General features: G+C 46.5%; 1 protein-coding gene across 3 annotated transcripts in view; it reads right to left on the bottom strand.

The window, feature by feature from the left end:
• LOC143816750 (inactive dipeptidyl peptidase 10-like) overlaps positions 1–21095 on the bottom strand; it is a 503885-nt gene that overhangs the window by 149510 nt on the left and 333280 nt on the right. For all 3 annotated transcript variants that reach the window (XR_013223993.1, XM_077297511.1, XM_077297512.1), the window contains exon 12: positions 11032–11070. Coding sequence is in view for 2 of the 3 variants with exons in the window: in XM_077297511.1 (XP_077153626.1) it covers positions 11032–11070 (39 nt within the window). In the remaining variant the exon portion in view is untranslated. The remainder of the gene's footprint in view (positions 1–11031; positions 11071–21095) is intronic.

The raw sequence follows: 21095 nt of genomic DNA, 5'->3' as shown, positions 1-21095 counted from the left end.
GTCGTTGCAGTACTGTGGCTCCGCCACTATGGGGAGCTACGGTGCGTCTGATGGCACTGAAGGAGCTCATCGGATCAGGTATCACAGACACCAATATGTTTCACAGCTGGGCCTCCGGGGGGAGCTAAGGGTGCTATTCATTAGGCCACTCCCCACCATAGTGGGTAAACTGGGGGTCAGGCAGGAAGTTAGATCAGAAAGCTGACTGGATTGGACGAAGCAACACCTGGTGGCAGAGGGTGTTGTGGAGGAAGAGACAGTAGGGTCTCTGTCAGGGGTGGGATCCTGACAGAGGCTTGGCATTGGAAAGAACGTAACGGGTCCGCGCCAGCTCCTGGAAGCGGCGGGGCCCAAGAAAGGACTAGAAGCGAGATAGATTGTGCTGAGTGAGAAACGAGATCAAGCGATAGGAGAATACCAGTAGGGGTCGTGCTGTAAGACCGGAGCAACACCCTACTGAGGCGCACTACCGGTGGCCAGAACGCCGAGGGAGTATCATAACATTCAGCTTCAAGCAATACTCTAAACAGCGGCAGGACAGTCAGTCTTAGGCGGGCTGTCTCACACAAATCACCTATGAAGTCTTGGGGGGCACCTTGTGGAGAGGGGCGACTCTAGGGTCCCGGAAGAGCTCCGAGCCTACCCGTCAAACGGGTGCCGTCCCAACCAGAACAACAGGGAGGGACGGAGGATTAGAAGAACATCATTTAATCGAGTTGTGAGGGAACTTAAGAAACAGACACAACGGTTGTGGGGACTTTCCGTAAGCACAGCAGGGGAGGACCGCAACACATAGCGCTAGAAGGAAGGCACCGATTTCCACCTGTGAAGTGAGCTCTGGAGGTGCCATCGGACCGGCCGGACTTGCGCAGCCTGGTGAACCGTATTCCGGACTGAGGACCCAGAGATCTTCAGTAAAGAGGTAAAGAGACTGCAACCTGGTGTCCTCGTTATTTACTGCACCGCATCACCACTAACATCATTCACACCTGTTATAGAACTGTGCGCCCCACGGCAGGGTCACGGACCGGGGCCTAGCCGCCGTGACAACCCCAGAGCAGAGACTCCGAGGCCCGGTACCGGGTACCCCTCGGCCCTGCGGCGGTGGGGGCGCTACAACTTGGCGTCACGAACAGGATCTACTTAAGCCTGAAGAATCAGGTCATGTGTGCCTTGGAACTGTAATTTGTTGTGCTTGGACTGTACTTTATTGCAAAGACTGTGCTGCGCCATTTACCGCCAAAATCCGCCGCCATTGCAGCGCTGAAGAAGAAGAGGGGCGTGGAGTGGGCGTAAGCAAACTGGAGAGCGCGAACAGCAATGGCCGCCCAGTCTAAGTATTTCTGTGTCCTGAGGACGTGCCCGTCAACCGCCGAGGTCCGCCTCCTGATCCTGGTTGGAGGGTGGAGACCATGGGGACGGGGCCGCCCACGAAAGAGACCGCGGGAAGAGGACATTGGAGAGAAGGCCAAGATGGCGACACCAGGAACCCCGCGTGGGACTGACCCGATCCGGCCTGAGGCTGCGCAACCCGACACAGCCCCAGAAGCGCCGACGCTGCGGGGTCTGACCCTTACGGAACCACCGATGGGCCGACCCCCTTTGCCGCTGTCTGAGGAGTGTTTGGCTGCAGCCAAGGCCCGACAGCTAGCCCGCCGGCTGGAGGCTGATGCCCGCGTGCTTACTCGGCTAGGCCAGCCCACGGAGATCCGTTTGTCCCCAGTGTCCCCTGTTCCCTCCCGCCTGGCCGCGGCTGGAGGTACGCTACAGACGCCGGACCTGAAGATCTTGCCGGACGCCGAACATCTACGGCGTCTGATGGCAGCATGGCGGAGCCGGCCCCAGCCTGCAGCATCGGTTGACTTGGTCAGAGCTCCGGAGATCCCGCTATCCCACTGGGGTGTAGTGGTCTCCTTCAACCCCCGATATGGGCGCGGGGTTATCCAGGAAATCGGGGAGCCGCTACAAATTCACGTGGATCGGGAGGAGGTGGAGCCCTGCAGCGGAAGATTTCCCCGCGACCTGGAGCCGGGTGATGCGGTGACTTACACCAGATGGAGGAGGGCTACGGGAGAGGCTGGCTGGATGGCGCGAGGCATGCAGCGATGCATTGCCCTTCAGGCTGCTGCCGGAACACCGAAAGAAGATGATCCCGTGGGGAAAGCAGCAGAGCCCGGCCCTGCGGAACCGCGAGAAGCCCGGCCTCGCCGTGCCCCGGAGGAACGTGTGCACCTGCCAGCGAGAAGGGCCTCCCGGCGAGGGATTTTATCGCTGCTGGGACCGGAACCGCTTCCTGGCTCACCAGTGCGATCCGTTGGCCTGGTGAGGCCAGATCGGAGACCACCACAGTAAGATTTTACTGGTCTTTCTTACTTGTAAATAGTTACTGTTTTACTGTTTTCATGTTGCTGCTAAACCCGTTCAGGGTAAACTTTTAAAGGGATCCCTTTGTTGACCCGGGATCCCTATCGTTTTTGGTTATTTTCTATTTTTCTACGTTATTTAAAAACTGTGAAATCATGAACAGTGCATGATCCGAACTTCTTGTATATAGTTTGCACCTTATTAAAGGCGCTCCCTACTGGTTTTACTTAAAGAAGGACTCTTTGCGAAGATACCGCACAGGAACCTTTGCTGAGTATGGACTGGTAGCTTGAGAAGATACGCTACCTCACAGAGACTTGGTCCCCTCTTAAAGGGGATGTTCATTTGTCGCACTTCGATAGTAATATTGCTTAAGACAAGTAGCAATAATGTTGATGAGAGAAAAGTGATGATAATGTTTGTACGAGAAAGTTATATGTGTTCAACTGGTTAATTGTGAAAAAGTGTTAATTATGTTGTCTGAGAAGGAAAAGGTGAAAGATAGAAGAAGGATGCAGTGGACCCGTAGGGATAGATGTGGTGTCCAGCATGCAAGAAAGAAAGATAATGAGAAGACTTAATGTTTGAAAGAAAATGCTTGATAATGTTGATAGATAGTTAGGATAGAAGGTAAACCCTGAGTCCTCATAGGAGCCATGTAGAGATGGCTCAGTGCTCTTGAACTGAAGGTAATGTTATGTTCTATACTGTGTATAGTAGTTGAAAAGGCAGAAGGCCCTGGCTGAACGGGGCGGTCCTGTAACAGAAAGGAGAGGCAGTAGGTCTGGTGCCGATAGGACAGGCGGTCCTGCAGATCCAAAGTAGGAGAATGTAAAAGTTAAAATACCTTATAATGTGATTATAGGAAGGTCTTTAGTGGATAAAGAGTGTATATCCTTAAAGGCAAAGTTAAATTATTGTTCAACAAATTTTGCACTTAGTAGAATACCCGGTTGGGTAACAGGAGTTATTTATAACCTGTAATTTATAATGTTAACCATGTTTGTAACGTTCAAGTGTCCTCACCTCCCATAAAGGGAAGCTCTGTTCAAAGTATACTTATTGTTATTGCACTCAACAAAATTGTATGTCTTTTTGCTAACTTGTATTGTTGTTTTCTTCCCAGTCCCGGAGTACTGTGTTTAACCAGGGGGGAGTGCAGCGCCCCAGAGTCCTGGTCGTTGCAGTACTGTGGCTCCGCCACTATGGGGAGCTACGGTGCGTCTGATGGCACTGAAGGAGCTCATCGGATCAGGTATCACAGACACCAATATGTTTCACAGCTGGGCCTCCGGGGGGAGCTAAGGGTGCTATTCATTAGGCCACTCCCCACCATAGTGGGTAAACTGGGGGTCAGGCAGGAAGTTAGATCAGAAAGCTGACTGGATTGAACGAAGCAACACCTGGTGGCAGAGGGTGTTGTGGAGGAAGAGACAGTAGGGTCTCTGTCAGGGGTGGGACTGTTGTGAATTTGGATTCTGGGCTCCCCCGGTGGCTACTGGTGGAATTGAACTTGTGACATCATCTTCCCTGTTCACCTGTTCTGATTAGATCTGGGTGTCGCTATATAACCTGGCTTCTCTGTTAGATGCTTGCCGGTCAACAATGTTATCAGAAGCCTCTCTGTGCTTGTTCCTGCTCCCAGACATCTACTAGATAAGTTGGGCATTCGTCCATGTTTTGTTTTTGTATTTTGGTTCCAGTTCACAGCTGCAGTTTCGTTACTGTGTCTGGAAAGCTCTTGTTGATCAGGAATTGCCACTCTGGTATTATGAGTTAATGCCAGAGTCCTAAAGTAATTTCTGGATGTGTTTTGTTAGGGTTTTCTACTGACCATGAAAGTATGCTTTCTGTCTTCTGCTATCTAGAAAGCGGACCTCAAATTTGCTAAAACTATTTTCCTGCTGCGTTTGTTGTTTCATCTCATATCACCGCCAATATATGTGGGGGGCTTCTGTCTCCTTTTTTGGGCATTTCTCTAGAGGTGAGTCAGGTCTTATATTTCCCTCTGCTAGCATTATTTAGTTCTCCGGCCGGCGCTGGGCATATAGGGATAAAAAGTAGGACATGCTACCTGGCTACTTCTAGATGATGCGGTAGGTTTAGTTCATGGTCAGTATAGTTACATCTTCCAAGAGCTTGTTCCTATAGAGGCTTATGCTAGTTCTCTGGCCATGGAGATCATGACAGTTTGACCGGCCAACTAAAGGGTTAAAATCCTTGGCTGAGAAAGGAGAGAAATAAGAAGTCTGCTGAGAGTTTTTTTTTTTTTTTTTTTTTTTTTTCTCTGTGCTCTTAATTGGATCACTTGCCAGTCTGTCTATGCTGCAGTCTTTCTTTTTTTTCTCTCTCCTTATAATCTTTGAATGGCTTTGTGTTCACCTGTTAATAATGGATCTTCAGAGTGTAACTGCAAGTTTGAATAATCTCACCACGAAAGTACAAAATTTGCAAGATTTTATTATTCATGCTCCGGTATCTGAGCCGAGAATTCCTTTGCCGGAATTCTTCTCAGGGAATAGATCTAGCTTTCAGAATTTTAGAAATAATTGTAAGCTATTTTTGTCCCTGAAATCTCGTTCTGCTGGAGACCCTGCACAGCAGGTTGGGATTGTGATTTCCTTGCTCCGCGGCGACCCTCAAGACTGGGCTTTTGCATTGGCACCAGGGGATCCTGCGTTGCGCAATGTGGATGCGTTTTTTTTGGCCTTGGGCTTGCTGTATGAGGAACCTCATTTGGAACTTCAGGCAGAAAAAACTTTGATGTCCCTATCGCAGGGGCAAGATGAAGCTGAAATTTACTGCCAAAGATTCCGTAAATGGTCTGTGCTTACTCAGTGGAATGAGTGTGCCTTGGCGGCTACTTTCAGAGAGGGTCTCTCTGATGCCATTAAGGATGTTAAGGTGGTGGTATTGACTGACCACAAAAATTTGATTTATCTTGAGACCGCCAGGCGCCTGAATCCTAGACAGGCGCGCTGGTCATTATTTTTTTCTCGGTTTAATTTTGTGGTATCGTACCTACCAGGTTCTAAGAATGTTAAGGCGGATGCCCTTTCTAGGAGTTTTGAGCCTGATTCACCTGGCAACTCTGACCCCACAGGTATTCTTAAGGAGGGAGTTATCTTGTCAGCCGTTTCTCCAGACCTGCGGCGGGCCTTGCAGGAGTTTCAGGCGGATAGACCGGATCGTTGTCCGCCTGATAGGCTGTTTGTTCCTGATGATTGGACCAGTAAAGTCATCTCTGAGGTGCATTCTTCTGCGTTGGCAGGTCATCCTGGAATTTTTGGTACCAGGGATTTGGTGGCAAGATCCTTCTGGTGGCCTTCCCTGTCACGAGATGTGCGAGGCTTTGTGCAGTCTTGTGACGTTTGTGCTCGGGCCAAGCCTTGTTGTTCTCGGGCTAGTGGATTATTGTTGCCCTTGCCTATTCCTAAGAGGCCTTGGACACACATCTCGATGGATTTTATTTCAGATCTGCCTGTTTCTCAGAAGATGTCTGTCATCTGGGTGGTGTGTGACCGTTTTTCTAAGATGGTTCATTTGGTTCCCCTGCCCAAATTGCCTTCTTCTTCCGAGTTGGTGCCCCTGTTTTTTCAAAATGTTGTTCGTTTGCATGGTATTCCTGAGAATATCGTTTCTGACAGAGGAACCCAATTTGTGTCTAGATTTTGGCGGGCATTTTGTGCTAGGATGGGCATAGATTTGTCTTTTTCGTCTGCTTTTCACCCTCAGACTAATGGCCAGACCGAGCGGACTAATCAGACCCTGGAGACATATCTGAGGTGTTTTGTGTCTGCTGACCAGGATGATTGGGTTGCTTTTTTGCCATTGGCGGAGTTCGCCCTCAATAATCGGGCCAGCTCTGCCACCTTGGTTTCCCCGTTTTTCTGTAATTCGGGGTTCCATCCTCGATTTTCCTCCGGTCAGATGGAATCCTCGGATTGTCCTGGAGTGGATGCGGTGGTGGAGAGATTGCATCATATCTGGGGGCAGGTGATGGACAATTTAAAGTTGTCCCAGGAGAAGACTCAGCTTTTTGCCAACCGTCACCGTCGTGTTGGTCCTCGGCTTTGTGTTGGAGATTTGGTGTGGTTGTCTTCTCGTTTTGTCCCTATGAGGGTCTCATCTCCTAAGTTTAAGCCTCGGTTCATCGGTCCGTATAAAATATTGGAGATTCTTAACCCTGTTTCCTTCCGTTTGGACCTCCCTGCATCCTTTTCTATTCATAACGTTTTTCATCGGTCGTTATTGCGCAGGTATGAGGCACCGGTTGTGCCTTCCGTTGAGCCTCCTGCTCCGGTGTTGGTTGAGGGTGAGTTGGAGTACGTTGTGGAAAAAATCCTAGACTCCCGTGTTTCCAGACGGAGACTCCAGTATCTGGTCAAGTGGAAGGGATATGGCCAGGAGGATAATTCTTGGGTCACTGCATCTGATGTTCATGCCTCTGATCTGGTTCGTGCCTTTCATAGGGCCCATCCTGATCGCCCTGGTGGTTCTGGTGAGGGTTCGGTGCCCCCTCCTTGAGGGGGGGGTACTGTTGTGAATTTGGATTCTGGGCTCCCCCGGTGGCTACTGGTGGAATTGAACTTGTGACATCATCTTCCCTGTTCACCTGTTCTGATTAGATCTGGGTGTCGCTATATAACCTGGCTTCTCTGTTAGATGCTTGCCGGTCAACAATGTTATCAGAAGCCTCTCTGTGCTTGTTCCTGCTCCCAGACATCTACTAGATAAGTTGGGCATTCGTCCATGTTTTGTTTTTGTATTTTGGTTCCAGTTCACAGCTGCAGTTTCGTTACTGTGTCTGGAAAGCTCTTGTTGATCAGGAATTGCCACTCTGGTATTATGAGTTAATGCCAGAGTCCTAAAGTAATTTCTGGATGTGTTTTGTTAGGGTTTTCTACTGACCATGAAAGTATGCTTTCTGTCTTCTGCTATCTAGAAAGCGGACCTCAAATTTGCTAAAACTATTTTCCTGCTGCGTTTGTTGTTTCATCTCATATCACCGCCAATATATGTGGGGGGCTTCTGTCTCCTTTTTTGGGCATTTCTCTAGAGGTGAGTCAGGTCTTATATTTCCCTCTGCTAGCATTATTTAGTTCTCCGGCCGGCGCTGGGCATATAGGGATAAAAAGTAGGACATGCTACCTGGCTACTTCTAGATGATGCGGTAGGTTTAGTTCATGGTCAGTATAGTTACATCTTCCAAGAGCTTGTTCCTATAGAGGCTTATGCTAGTTCTCTGGCCATGGAGATCATGACATGGGACCCTGACAGAGGCTTGGCATTGGAAAGAACGTAACGGGTCCGCGCCAGCTCCGGGAAGCGGCGGGGCCCAAGAAAGGACTAGAAGCGAGATAGATTGTGCTGAGTGAGAAACGAGATCAAGCGATAGGAGAATACCAGTAGGGGTCGTGCTGTAAGACCAGAGCAACACCCTACTGAGGCGCACTACCGGTGGCCGGAACGCCGAGGGAGTATCATAACATTCAGCTTCAAGCAATACTCTAAACAGCGGCAGGACAGTCAGTCTTAGGCGGGCTGTCTCACACAAATCACCTATGAAGTCTTGGGGGGCACCTTGTGGAGAGGGGCGACTCTAGGGTCCCGGAAGAGCTCCGAGCCTACCCATCAAACGGGTGCCGTCCCAACCAGAACAACAGGGAGGGACGGAGGATTAGAAGAACATCATTTAATCGAGTTGTGAGGGAACTTAAGAAACAGACACAACGGTTGTGGGGACTTTCCGTAAGCACAGCAGGGGAGGACCGCAACACATAGCGCTAGAAGGAAGGCACCGATTTCCACCTGTGAAGTGAGCTCTGGAGGTGCCATCGGACCGGCCGGACTTGCGCAGCCTGGTGAACCGTATTCCGGACTGAGGACCCAGAGATCTTCAGTAAAGAGGTAAAGAGACTGCAACCTGGTGTCCTCGTTATTTACTGCACCGCATCACCACTAACATCATCCACACCTGTTATAGAACTGTGCGCCCCACGGCAGGGTCACGGACCGGGGCCTAGCCGCCGTGACAACCCCAGAGTAGAGACTCCGAGGCCCGGTACCGGGTACCCCTCAGCCCTGCGGTGGTGGGGGCGCTACACAGACATAGGGCAGGGAGTGGAGCAGTGACTGCAGCCTCTACTCCCTGATGACGCTTTGAGTATCCCAGCATGCACTGGGATTGTCTGACAAATCGTCATAAAAAATGCTGTTGTAAAAAAAAAAAAAAAAGAAAAGCAATTAGAGTAGTTAGGGAAGCATGGGGAATTTTGAATTCAAGTGTATTAGAAAATAATTTAGATTATAGCATTAAAGGCATTTAGGATGAAAATAAGTTGTATTTCGGCCCACTCCTTTGACTTATTCTGCAGCCCAAACCCAAGAAAAAAAATAAAAAAATTAGCATATACCCTACATTGTAGGGCCTACAACAAGTAACTCAGTAAATGGTAATACTACATGTAAATAACATAGGGTACTTAGTTACGCTATTTTGATCAACAAAGCATAAAAGCTATCTCAACAACATCAAGGTGTACCCATTGGGATGGTCTTAACCTGTCTGTAGCATTAAAACCTTAACATGTGTCAAATAAAATCAATGTGAATAAGGGCAGAGCAGGGCCTGACTGAGACACCCATCCATGGGAAGCTATGCAAATGGAATACCTTGCTGAGAAAGGGGGGCCACATCCACTGTTTATACAAAATACAAGAGATAATAGCAAAACAAAAAACTGAGACAGACTGTAAGCTGGTATTCGTGCAAAGTGTAAAAGCATGTTCACAATGCGACCATTTCTTAGAAAAATGAGAAAAATATAAACAAAACAAAAATGAGAATATACCTACAGCAAATAAATCAGTAAATGGTAATAGTACATGTAAATAACATAGGGTACTTAGTTAAAGCTATGTTGATCAAGAAAACATAAGTCATCCCACCAACATCAAGGTGTACCCATTGGGATGGTTACATATTGATTTCACGCTGACTTTGTTTGTCACATGGTAAAGTTTTCATACTAGAGATAGAGACATGTTAGGACCATCCTGTTGAGTACACCGTGAAGTGATGGGATAGTTTTTATTTCTTTCTTATCAAAATAGTGTTAACTAAATACCTGTCACAAGGGTGTCAAATCCCCATGGAAGATCTGGAGTTAGACAGTCACGTTAGGTAATGAATCGCAGGTCTTTTTTAGAGATGGTGTGATTTGTGTCTCATATTAAATTGATTTAGCTTTTTCTGGTGCTGAAGAGGTTAATGAGCCTTTCTAGGCTGGTCAGAAACATGCAGCTCCATTTCAGCTACTTCTGATCTGGTTATTAGCTCTTCCTATATAAACTAGCCAGACTTTCTTGTTCTTGCTGGTGAAAGATTTGTCTTCCTGTGCTATGTGCTAAAGCTAAGTGGTTTAGAGTAGAGTTGTTGTAGAAGTGTTCTGTGGTTTGCTGTAGTACGTGTGTGTTTATCTCCTGGTCCCTCTTCCATTCAGTTTATTCCTCAGTGTCTCTATCCTCATCCTCCTCCCTATTGTTGGGTAGTGCTTTTGTATGATATAGGTTTTCTGTTATCCCTGTTTTGTATTTGTGCCTTGTTTACTTTACATTTCTGTCCCATGCCACATGGGGTGGAGAAGGGGCAGTTCAGGGTTTAACATAGTAAGGTCAGAGGCTCTGGCCTCTCTACCTTCAATAGTACTCCCAGGACAGGGATAGTTAGGGTTCCAGTTCCAGGGACAGTTTGAGGCCCCCCTTCCTTACCCAAGACTGTCACATTGTGACAATACCTTATGTTATTTCCATGTACTATTACTATTTACTGATTAACTTGCTGCTCATTTTTGTTTGTTTTTTTTCTTGGGTTTTGTCTATGAAATGACCACAGTGTGAACGTGCTTTTACGCTATGCACATATATCAGCTTATAGTCCTGCTCAGTTTTTTGGGCTTGCTATTATTCTGCAGCCAATAATTTTCATGGAAAATAAGAGCCTGAAAAATCAAAACAAGTGCAAATATTTTAGTGAAGCAAAATGGCTAAATGTAGTTTTAGCCCCAAATACATGCATATAAATAAATAAAAAATCCAATCTAAGCTATCCATATTCTTCAGGTCTCAATAATTAAAACCTTTTTCTGATTCCTTAGAATTAACTTAACATGGTTATAATTGGAAAGAAATCTGATATGCTTACTTTTTTAATTCTATACTGCTTGCTGTTACACAATACAAGATGACACATTGACTGACACCATGTGAACAAATCTTTATGAGTGATGTGTGACAACAATACATTTGGTGTGGTCATCACTCCTTATGATTATATTAGTTAGTGTATAATTATGTATTTAATTATAATTTGCACTTTAGTTTATGAATGAACAAGGGCAAATAATATCTGTGGGAAGTGTGCTATGAATTATCTACATTTCTGCCAAAGTAATTGGCATCTGAAATGTAAAAGCTTTTAATGTAGCATAGAGGATAACAAAAAGGATAACAAAAGAAAATAAAATAACATTTATACATAAGTAGACAATGTTGCAAAAATAAAAATAAAAGAAATAATAAAAAAAAACCATAAAATATTTTCATGCATGAAAACCAAATAGGTAAATGCAAAATTGCAGTACGAGATAATTGAGATGTGTTTACCTGACTGCTGATCCACACATCTGAGGAAGTTCTGTGTTTCTAAACATACAATAAGTAATGTCATTATTATCTATAATAAATACCGATTGGTGGAGAGAGCGTGATGGCAGCTGCCCAATGGCAATATATAGAGATACTTGTGCTTTTTCTTAAGAGCTATCAGATCTGTATTAGACAAGGCTGCATTGTCCTCTTGTGTTAGAGATGAGAACGGGGATGATCTGGAGATGGCCATGCTGATGTTGGTGATCACTGGTGATAATGAAAATAATTGGTCATCGTTATTATACAGGGTATTTCATATGTGCGCGATATCACATGGAATAATGAGCATGATATTAGTTAAGCACTAAATCAATTTTTCCCTTGTGCTCTATTGAGATACAGGCACAGACAACGCTAGAGAAATACAATGAACATGTGGACAAGTTTCAAGTACTCGTTACTTTTGTCACACAAGCCTATTCTTTGTACACTCCTTGATATTGAAGCTCCAACACTGAGAAGGAAAGGCCATAATGTTATGCAACTTAATGAAGTAGCAGGTGTCGCTAAGATCTGCAAATCATCAAATTTTCAAGCATCCATCTACAACCTTCAACATTTCGGAGGGACAAAAAAAAAACAGACTGAAAGCAAATATTTTTTAGCCACATGAAATCTAAAAGTCTTGTGGAATAATTGGGCAATGCATCCTTTTCTTGAGGTGCTAGCAGAGGCGTAGCTAGGGTTTCAACTTAGGGGGGGCGAAACATCTGAGTGGGCCCCTAACCAGCTAACCCTGATTACAGTTACGGTTGCGCACTCTAAATGTGAATATAGGGGAACCTCAGAATATGACCCTACTGTTATTGAAAATAAATCTATATACAAAAACGAACATTGACTTTACCACCATATTGTGACCATATGCAACTTTGATGGTCACAATACTGAGTGCCCCTATAACAATAATGCTTAAGTGCCCACTTAACATTTAATAATGTCCACTAAGTTCCCCCATGTACTGCTCCATTATACACAGTATGGTGAGCTTAAAGCTTCCATATACACAGTCTAAGGCCCCCACAGCTCCCCTATACACAGTATGATGATTCTATAACTCCCCTATACACCGTATGATGTTCCCACTGCTCCCCTTTACACAGTATGATGTTCCCACTGCTCCCCTATATATAGTATGAGCCCAATGCTCCCCTATACACAGTATAATGCTGACAGAACTCCACTATAGAAAGTATAATGCCCCCCAGAGCTCCCCTATATACAGTGTAATGGGCCAACAGCTCCCATATGCACAATCTGCCTTCACAGTTCCCTATACACAGTGTGATTGGCCTGCAACTCCCGTATATACAGTATGATGTCCCACACAGTTCCCCTGTACACAGTATGATGGGCCCACAGCTTCCTTATACACAGTATGATGGGCCCGCAGCTCCCTTATACACAGTATGATGGGCCCGCAGCTCCCTTATATACAGTATGATGGACCCGCAGCTCCCTTATACACAGAATGATTGGCCCGCAGCTCCCTTATACACAGTATGATGGGCCCGCAGCTCCCTTATATACAGTATGATGGACCCGCAGCTCCCTTATACACAGAATGATTGGCCCGCAGCTCCTGTATACACAGTATGATGGGCCCGCAGCTCCCTTATACACAGTATGATGGGCCCGCAGCTCCCTTATACACAGTATGATGGGCCCTCAGCTCCCTTATACACAGTATGATGGGCCCGCAGCTCCCTTATACACAGTATGATGGGCCCGCAGCTCCCTTATACACAGTATGATTGGCCCACAGCTTCTTTATACACAGTATGATGGGCCCACAGCTCCTTTATACACAGTATGATGGGCCCGCAGATTCCTTATACATAGTATGATTGGCCCGCAGCTCCCTTATACACAGTATGATGGGCCGCAGCTCCCGTGTACACAGTATGATGGGCCCGCAGCTCCCTTATACACAGTATGATTGGCCCACAGCTTCTTTATAAACAGTATGATGGGCCCACAGCTCCTTTATACACAGTATGATGGGCCTGCAGATTCCTTATACATAGTATGATTGGCCCGCAGCTCCCGTATACACAGTATGATGGACTCACAGCTCCCATATACACAGTATGATGGACTCACAGCTCCCTGTCATGGTTTGGATGCCCTGGTCATTTACTCATCCTCCGGCGTATTCACTATTTTGTGGCACTGCTGTAGTGCCGCTGCTCAAACTTGTGAGTGCAGCTTCTGACAGGTGTTGTGAACTCTATTTCTGGGCTCCCTCTAGTGGTCACAAGCGGTACTGTGTAGTGTTGTCCTTCTGCAGGTTGGCTTCATCAGCTGGTTCGTTATCCTTGGTTGGTTTTCTATTTAGCCCACCTGGATACTCAGTTCCTTGCCTGCTATCAATGTATTCAGTGCTCTTCAGATTCCGTGTGTCTACCTTGCTCCCAGTCTCTCCAAGACAAGCTAAGTTTTTGTTTGATCATTTTTTGATTATCAGTGTTCATTATGTTTTTAGTCCAGCTCGCTAAAATGTGATTTCTTCGCTTGCTGGTTGCTCTAGGGGACTGAGTTTCTCCCCCCACACCGTGAGTTGGTGTGGGGGTTCTTGAAATCTCAGAGTGGATATTTTGTAAGGGTTTTTTACTGACCGCATAGATTCCCTTTTCTATTTTCTGCTATCTAGTATTAGTGGGCCTCATTTGCTGAATCAGCTTTCACCCCTGTGTATGTGCCTTCCTCTTACCTCACCGTTATTATTTGTTGGGGGCTTCTATATCTTTGGGGATTATTTCTCTGGAGGCAAGAGAGGTCTTTCTTTCTCTCTAGGGGTAGTTAGTTCCTTAGGCTGGCTCGAGACGTCTAGGAATTCAGGCACGTTCACCGGCTACTTCTAGTGTGTTTGGTTAGGTTCAGATTTGCGGTCAGTCCAGCTTGCCACCTCCCTAGAGCTTGTCCTATGTTTGTTACTTAGCTGGAGTAATTTGTGATCCTCAACCACTAAGGATCATAACAGTATAGCAGGCCAAAAAGAGTTTAATGCATCGCAGAAGTGGGATAAAAAGAAGACCTGAATACTTTTTTTTTTCCTCCTCCCGCTTTTCCTTTGCTGCAGTCTGTTTAGCTTCTTTCATCCCCTTGAACTCTGGGTGGATTTGAGCTCAGCTGCAGACATGGATGTTCAGACTCTGACTTCTAGTGTGGATCATCTTGCTGCACGGGTGCAAAGTATTCAGGATTTTGTTATTCATAGCCCTATGTCAGAACCAAAGATACCCATTCCTGAGTTGTTTTCTGGAGATAGATCTAGGTTTCAGAATTTTAAGAATAATTGTAAGTTATTTCTATCTCTGAGACCTCGTTCCTCTGGTGATTCCGCTCGGCAAGTAAAGATTTTTATCTCCTTGTTACGTGGCGACCCTCAGGATTGGGCCTTCTCTCTGGCGCCAGGAGATCCTGCATTGCTTAATGTGGATGCGTTTTTTCTGGCTCTTGGACTGCTTTATGAGGAGCCTAATCTTCAGAATCAGGCAGAAAAAGCGTTGCTGGCCCTTTCTCAAGGGCAGGATGAAGCAGAGGTGTATTGTCAAAAATTTCGGAAATGGTCAGTGCTTACTCAATGGAATGAGTGTGCCCTGGCTGCAAATTTCAGAGAAGGTCTTTCTGAAGCCATTAAGGATGTTATGGTGGGGTTCCCCACCCCTACAAGTCTGAGTGATTCTATGGCTTTAGCCATTCAGGTTGATCGGCGTTTGCGGGAGCGCAGATCTGCTCATCCTTTGGCGGTATTTTCTGAACAGAGACCTGAGTCTATGCAATGTGATCGAACTCTGACCAGAATTGAGCGACAAAGTCATAGACGTCAAAATGGGTTGTGCTTTTACTGTGGTGATTCTGCTCATGTTATCTCAGCATGCTCTAAACGCTTAAAAAAGGTCGCTAAACCTGTCACCATTGGTACTATACATCCTAAGTTTATTTTGTCTGTTACTTTGATTTGTTCTTTGTCGTCCTACTCGGTTATGGCCTTTGTGGATTCGGGTGCTGCCCTGAATCTGATGGATTTGTCATTTGCCAGGCGCTGTGGTTTTGTCCTGGAGCCTTTGGAATTTCCTATTCCTCTGAGGGGAGTTGATGCTACACCATTGGCTGAGAATAAACCTCAGTATTGGACGCAAATGACCATGTGCATGACTCCCGTTCATCAGGAGGTGATTCGCTTTCTTGTTCTGCATAATTTACATGATGTTGTCGTTTTGGGTCTGCCATGGTTGGAGGCTCATAATCCAGTTTTAGATTGGAAAGCTATGTCTGTGTCTAGTTGGGGTTGTCAGGGAATTCATGGCGATACTCCATTGGTGTCTATTGCTTCTTCCACTCCTTCTGAGGTCCCTGAGTTTTTGTCTGACTACCAGGATGTATTTGATGAGCCCAGGTCCGGTGCCCTGCCCCCTCATAGGGATTGTGACTGTGCTATAAATTTAATTCCTGGTAGTAAATTCCCTAAGGGACGACTTTTTAATTTGTCTATACCAGAGCATGCCGCAATGCGGAGTTATATAAAGGAGTCTTTGGAGAAGGGACATATTCGCCCATCCTCTTCCCCTCTTGGTGCAGGATTCTTTTTTGTGGCCAAGAAGGACGGTTCTTTGAGACCGTGTATAGATTATCGCCTTCGGAATAAAATTACAGTCAAATTTCAGTATCCTTTGCCACTATTATCTGATTTGTTTGCTCGGATTAAGGGTGTCAGTTGGTTCACCAAGATAGATCTCCGTGGTGCGTATAATCTTGTGCGCATTAAGCAGGGAGATGAATGGAAAACAGCATTTAATACGCCCGAAGGCCATTTTGAGTACTTGGTGATGCCTTTTGGACTCTCTTATGCTCCTTCTGTGTTTCAGTCCTTCATGCATGACATTTTCCGTGAATATCTGGATAAATTTATGATTGTTTATCTGGATGACATTTTGGTCTTTTCTGATGATTGGGAGTCCCATGTGAAGCAGGTCAGGATGGTGTTTCAGGTCCTGCGTGCCAATGCTTTATTTGTGAAGGGCTCAAAATGCCTCTTCGGAGTACAGAAGGTCTCCTTTTTGGGTTTTATTTTTTCTCCTTCTGCTGTGGAGATGGACCCAGTCAAGGTCCAGGCTATTCATGACTGGACTCAGCCCATGTCTGTTAAGAGTCTTCAGAAGTTCTTGGGTTTTGCTAATTTTTACCGTCGTTTCATCGCTAATTTTTCTAGCGTGGTTAAACCTTTGACGGATTTGACCAGGAAGGGCTCTGATGTGACTAATTGGTCTCCTGCGGCCGTGGAGGCCTTTCGGGAGCTTAAGCACCGGTTTTCTTCAGCGCCAGTCTTATGTCAGCCAGATGTCTCTCTCCCCTTTCAGGTCGAGGTTGATGCTTCCGAGATTGGAGCAGGGGCTGTTTTGTCACAGAGAAGTTCTGAGGGCTCTGTGATGAAGCCGTGTGCTTTCTTTTCAAGAAAGTTTTTGCCTGCCGAGCGAAATTATGATGTTGGTAATCGGGAGTTGTTGGCTATGAAGTGGGCATTTGAGGAGTGGCGTCATTGGCTCGAGGGAGCTAGACATCGTGTGGTGGTCCTGACTGATCACAAAAATCTGATTTACCTCGAGTCGGCCAAGCGCCTTAATCCTAGACAGGCTCGTTGGTCGTTGTTTTTCTTCCGTTTCAACTTCGTGGTCTCATACCTGCCTGGTTCGAAGAACGTGAAAGCTGATGCACTTTCTAGGAGCTTTGTGCCTGACTCTCCGGGAGTTTCTGAGCCGGCTGGTATTCTTAGAGAGGGAGTGATTTTGTCTGCCATTTCTCCAGATTTGCGACGAGTGCTTCAGAAATTTCAGGCGGATAGACCTGACCGTTGTCCACCAGAGAGACTGTTTGTCACGGATAGATGGACCAGCAGAGTTATTTCCGAGGTTCATTCTTCGGTGTTGGCGGGTCATCCTGGGATTTTTGGTACCAGAGATTTGGTGGCTAGGTCCTTCTGGTGGCCTTCCTTGTCGCGGGATATGCGTTCCTTTGTGCAGTCTTGTGGGATTTGTGCTCGGGCTAAGCCTTGCTGTTCTCGTGCCAGCGGGTTGCTTTTGCCTTTGCCTGTCCCGAAAAGGCCTTGGACGCACATCTCCATGGATTTTATTTCGGATCTGCCAGTATCTCAGAGAATGTCTGTCATCTGGGTGGTGTGTGATCGTTTTTCCAAGATGGTCCATTTGGTGCCCTTGCCTAAGCTGCCTTCCTCCTCCGATTTGGTTCCTCTATTTTTTCAGAATGTGGTTCGCTTGCACGGCATTCCTGAAAATATTGTGTCTGATAGAGGATCCCAGTTTGTGTCCAGGTTTTGGCGAACTTTTTGTGCTAAGATGGGCATTGATTTGTCTTTTTCGTCGGCCTTCCATCCTCAGACTAATGGCCAAACCGAGCGAACTAATCAGACGTTGGAGACTTATTTGAGATGTTTTGTTTCTGCTGATCAGGATGATTGGGTGACTTTTTTGCCATTGGCCGAGTTTGCCCTTAATAATCGGGCTAGTTCTGCTACCTTGGTTTCGCCTTTTTTCTGCAATTCTGGTTTCCATCCTCGTTTTTCCTCAGGTGAGGTTGAGTCTTCTGACTGTCCTGGGGTGGATTCTGTGGTGGATAGGTTGCAGCAGATTTGGAGCCATGTGGTGGACAATCTGAAATTGTCACAGGAGAGGGCTCAGCGCTTTGCCAACCGCCGCCGCGGTGTGGGTCCCCGACTTTGTGTTGGGGATTTGGTGTGGCGGTCTTCTCGGTATGTTCCTATGAAGGTCTCGTCTCCTAAGTTTAAGCCTCGCTTCATCGGTCCTTATAAGATCTTGGAAATCCGTAACCCGGTGTCTTTTCGTTTGGATCTCCCGGCATCGTTTGCCATCCATAATGTGTTCCATAGGTCTTTGTTGCGGAGGTATGTGGTACCTGTGGTTCCTTCTGTTGAGCCTCCTGCTCCGGTGCTGGTTGAGGGCGAATTGGAGTACGTGGTGGAGAAGATTTTGGATTCTCGTATCTCTAGACGGAGACTTCAGTATCTGGTTAAGTGGAAGGGCTATGGTCAGGAGGATAATTCCTGGGTTGTCGCCTCTGATGTTCATGCGGCCGATTTGGTTCGCGCCTTCCACGCAGCTCGTCCTGATCGCCCTGGGGGTCTTGATGAGGGTTCGGTGACCCCTCCTCAAGGGGGGGGTATTGTTGTGAACTCTATTTCTGGGCTCCCTCTAGTGGTCACAAGCGGTACTGTGTAGTGTTGTCCTTCTGCAGGTTGACTTCATCAGCTGGTTCGTTATCCTTGGTTGGTTTTCTATTTAGCCCACCTGGATACTCAGTTCCTTGCCTGCTATCAATGTATTCAGTGCTCTTCAGATTCCGTGTGTCTACCTTGCTCCCAGTCTCTCCAAGACAAGCTAAGTTTTTGTTTGATCATTTTTTGATTATCAGTGTTCATTATGTTTTTAGTCCAGCTCGCTAAAATGTGATTTTTTCGCTTGCTGGTTGCTCTAGGGGACTGAGTTTCTCCCCCCACACCGTGAGTTGGTGTGGGGGTTCTTGAAATCTCAGAGTGGATATTTTGTAAGGGTTTTTTACTGACCGCATAGATTCCCTTTTCTATTTTCTGCTATCTAGTATTAGTGGGCCTCATTTGCTGAATCAGCTTTCACCCCTGTGTATGTGCCTTCCTCTTACCTCACCGTTATTATTTGTTGGGGGCTTCTATATCTTTGGGGATTATTTCTCTGGAGGCAAGAGAGGTCTTTCTTTCTCTCTAGGGGTAGTTAGTTCCTTAGGCTGGCTCGAGACGTCTAGGAATTCAGGCACGTTCACCGGCTACTTCTAGTGTGTTTGTTTAGGTTCAGATTTGCGGTCAGTCCAGCTTGCCACCTCCCTAGAGCTTGTCCTATGTTTGTTACTTAGCTGGAGTAATTTGTGATCCTCAACCACTAAGGATCATAACAGACAGGCCAGAAGTGAGAAGCTATGTCACAAGCGCTCAATGTGAGGCTATGTGCACATGTTGCAGATTCACCCCGGATTTCCTGTGTTTTTTGTGCAGATTTCACCTGCGTTTTACCACCTGCGGAATCCTATACAGGAGCAGGTGTAAAACGCTGCGGAATCTGCAAAAAGAATTGACATGCTGTGGAAAATACAACGCAGTGTTACCGTGTGGTATTTTCCGCATCATGTGCACTGCAGATTTGGTTTTCCTTAGGTTTACATGGCACTGTAAACCAGATGGAAAACTGCTGCAAATCCGCAGCGGCCAATCCGCACCGTGTGCACATAGCCTGAGAGTGAGAAAGAGGCCAGAACGAGGCTCCCACAGACTCACATTGATTAGTGACCTCTGCGCTGCTCCATGAAACACTGGAGCCTCGGACAGGTCACAAACTGCAGAGACGGAGCCGAGTGGAGACTAAAACAGATGAAAACGCCAGAAGGTGAGTATCAGACAGAGGGCAAGGGACGTGGAGTTTCAGCACCGCTCCAGCAATGAAATAAAAAATAATGCTGGAGTGGTGCTGAAAATGTGATGCAGCTCTTGGTTACTGTATGCGGGCTCCTTATACTAATACTCATAAAAGACCCAGGTGGTACGTATCAATAGCCCCCTACCCCCCATCTCCAGCCTCCCCAGACAGCAAATATTACATGTGATGGAGTACATATAATATCATAACAAAACATTATAATATTCAGCCCCCAGTGACCTGTCCCCCCTCCCCCACTTCAGCCCCAATACCCCCATCATCTCACATCCACCCCTCAGTGCCCTGTCCCACCTCACCCACCTTCTGCCCTCACAACACCCAAATGGTCTCACATTCACCCCCCAGTGTCCTGTCTCCCCTCCCCCAAAATACCCCCATGGTCTCACATTTACCCCCCAGTACCCTGTCCCCCTCACCCACTTTCAGCGCCCACAATACCCCAACGGTCTCACAGTGACATACCTGCATTTAATAAACCTAATAAGTTCCATCCCCAGCACTTACTGATAAAGCTTGCACTGCAGGCAGGACCAGGAAGTGTGAGTGAAATGCAGGGTGGGGCACTAGGACCCAGCGTGCCTGAGCCAATCCCAGCGTGCACAGAGTGAAGAAAACTGCAGCCAGGAAAAGCTTCATGATCAGGTCAGACGGGCGAAACCATTCACTACAGGGGGGAGACTGCAGCCGGTCACTGTGCTAGCAGCGTGCAGAGTCTCCGTCAGACGGAAGTAGACATTATATTGCTCTGCTCCTATGCGGTGTTCTGCCTCCTCACGGAAGTGGCCATATCGTGGCTCCCAGTGGGCCCCTTCATGTGACAGGGCCCGGGGCGATGGCCCCCTCTGCCCCCCCAGTAGCTACGCTACTGGGTGCTAGTTATCGCTATTTGTCATAAACGGAAAGGGACAAAATCAAAGACAGTACATTTAATAAAATAGACCTTGGAGTAAAAATAAGATCAACAATTGGATGTGTTATGAAAAATTGTTCCTGTGCTAAGATAACCTTATAAATGTGCCCCTGCTGTGTGCTGTGTAATGGCTGTGTCTGACCATACAGGGACATGGTCTGATCAAACCACAGCTCCTGGGCAGGGTAGAAAGCAAAAGAGTATACAGACATGACAGCATGGCATCTGAATGGTCAGACACAGAAATTACACAGTACACAGCAGGGGCATATTTACAAGATTATTGCAGCACAGGAGCATTTTTTTTAAACACAAAAAAAGGTGCATTTATACTGAAAGACTGCCATGAAATGAGCATTTTTAGGAATACTCATAGACTATATTCTTTAAAGGGGTTTTCCCACGAACAAAGTACACTTTAATTAATAGATCTTGCAATAAAGATAAGATCCACAACTGGATGTTAAAAATATTCCTGTGCTGAGATAATCTTCTATATGTTGTTGCATTCCTGAGTAAATAGCATTTTTAATTCATATTGAGATATTCAAGCAAATAATGCATCAAGTGTTCTGTGAATGAGAGAGCACATAAGCAGCCACTACTTT

Source organism: Ranitomeya variabilis, chromosome 3 (assembly GCF_051348905.1).
Source record: "Ranitomeya variabilis isolate aRanVar5 chromosome 3, aRanVar5.hap1, whole genome shotgun sequence".
NCBI lineage: Eukaryota > Metazoa > Chordata > Amphibia > Anura > Dendrobatidae > Ranitomeya > Ranitomeya variabilis.
The sequence above is the reverse complement of the archived record's forward strand: the minus strand, read 5'-3'. Positions and strand labels throughout refer to the sequence as shown.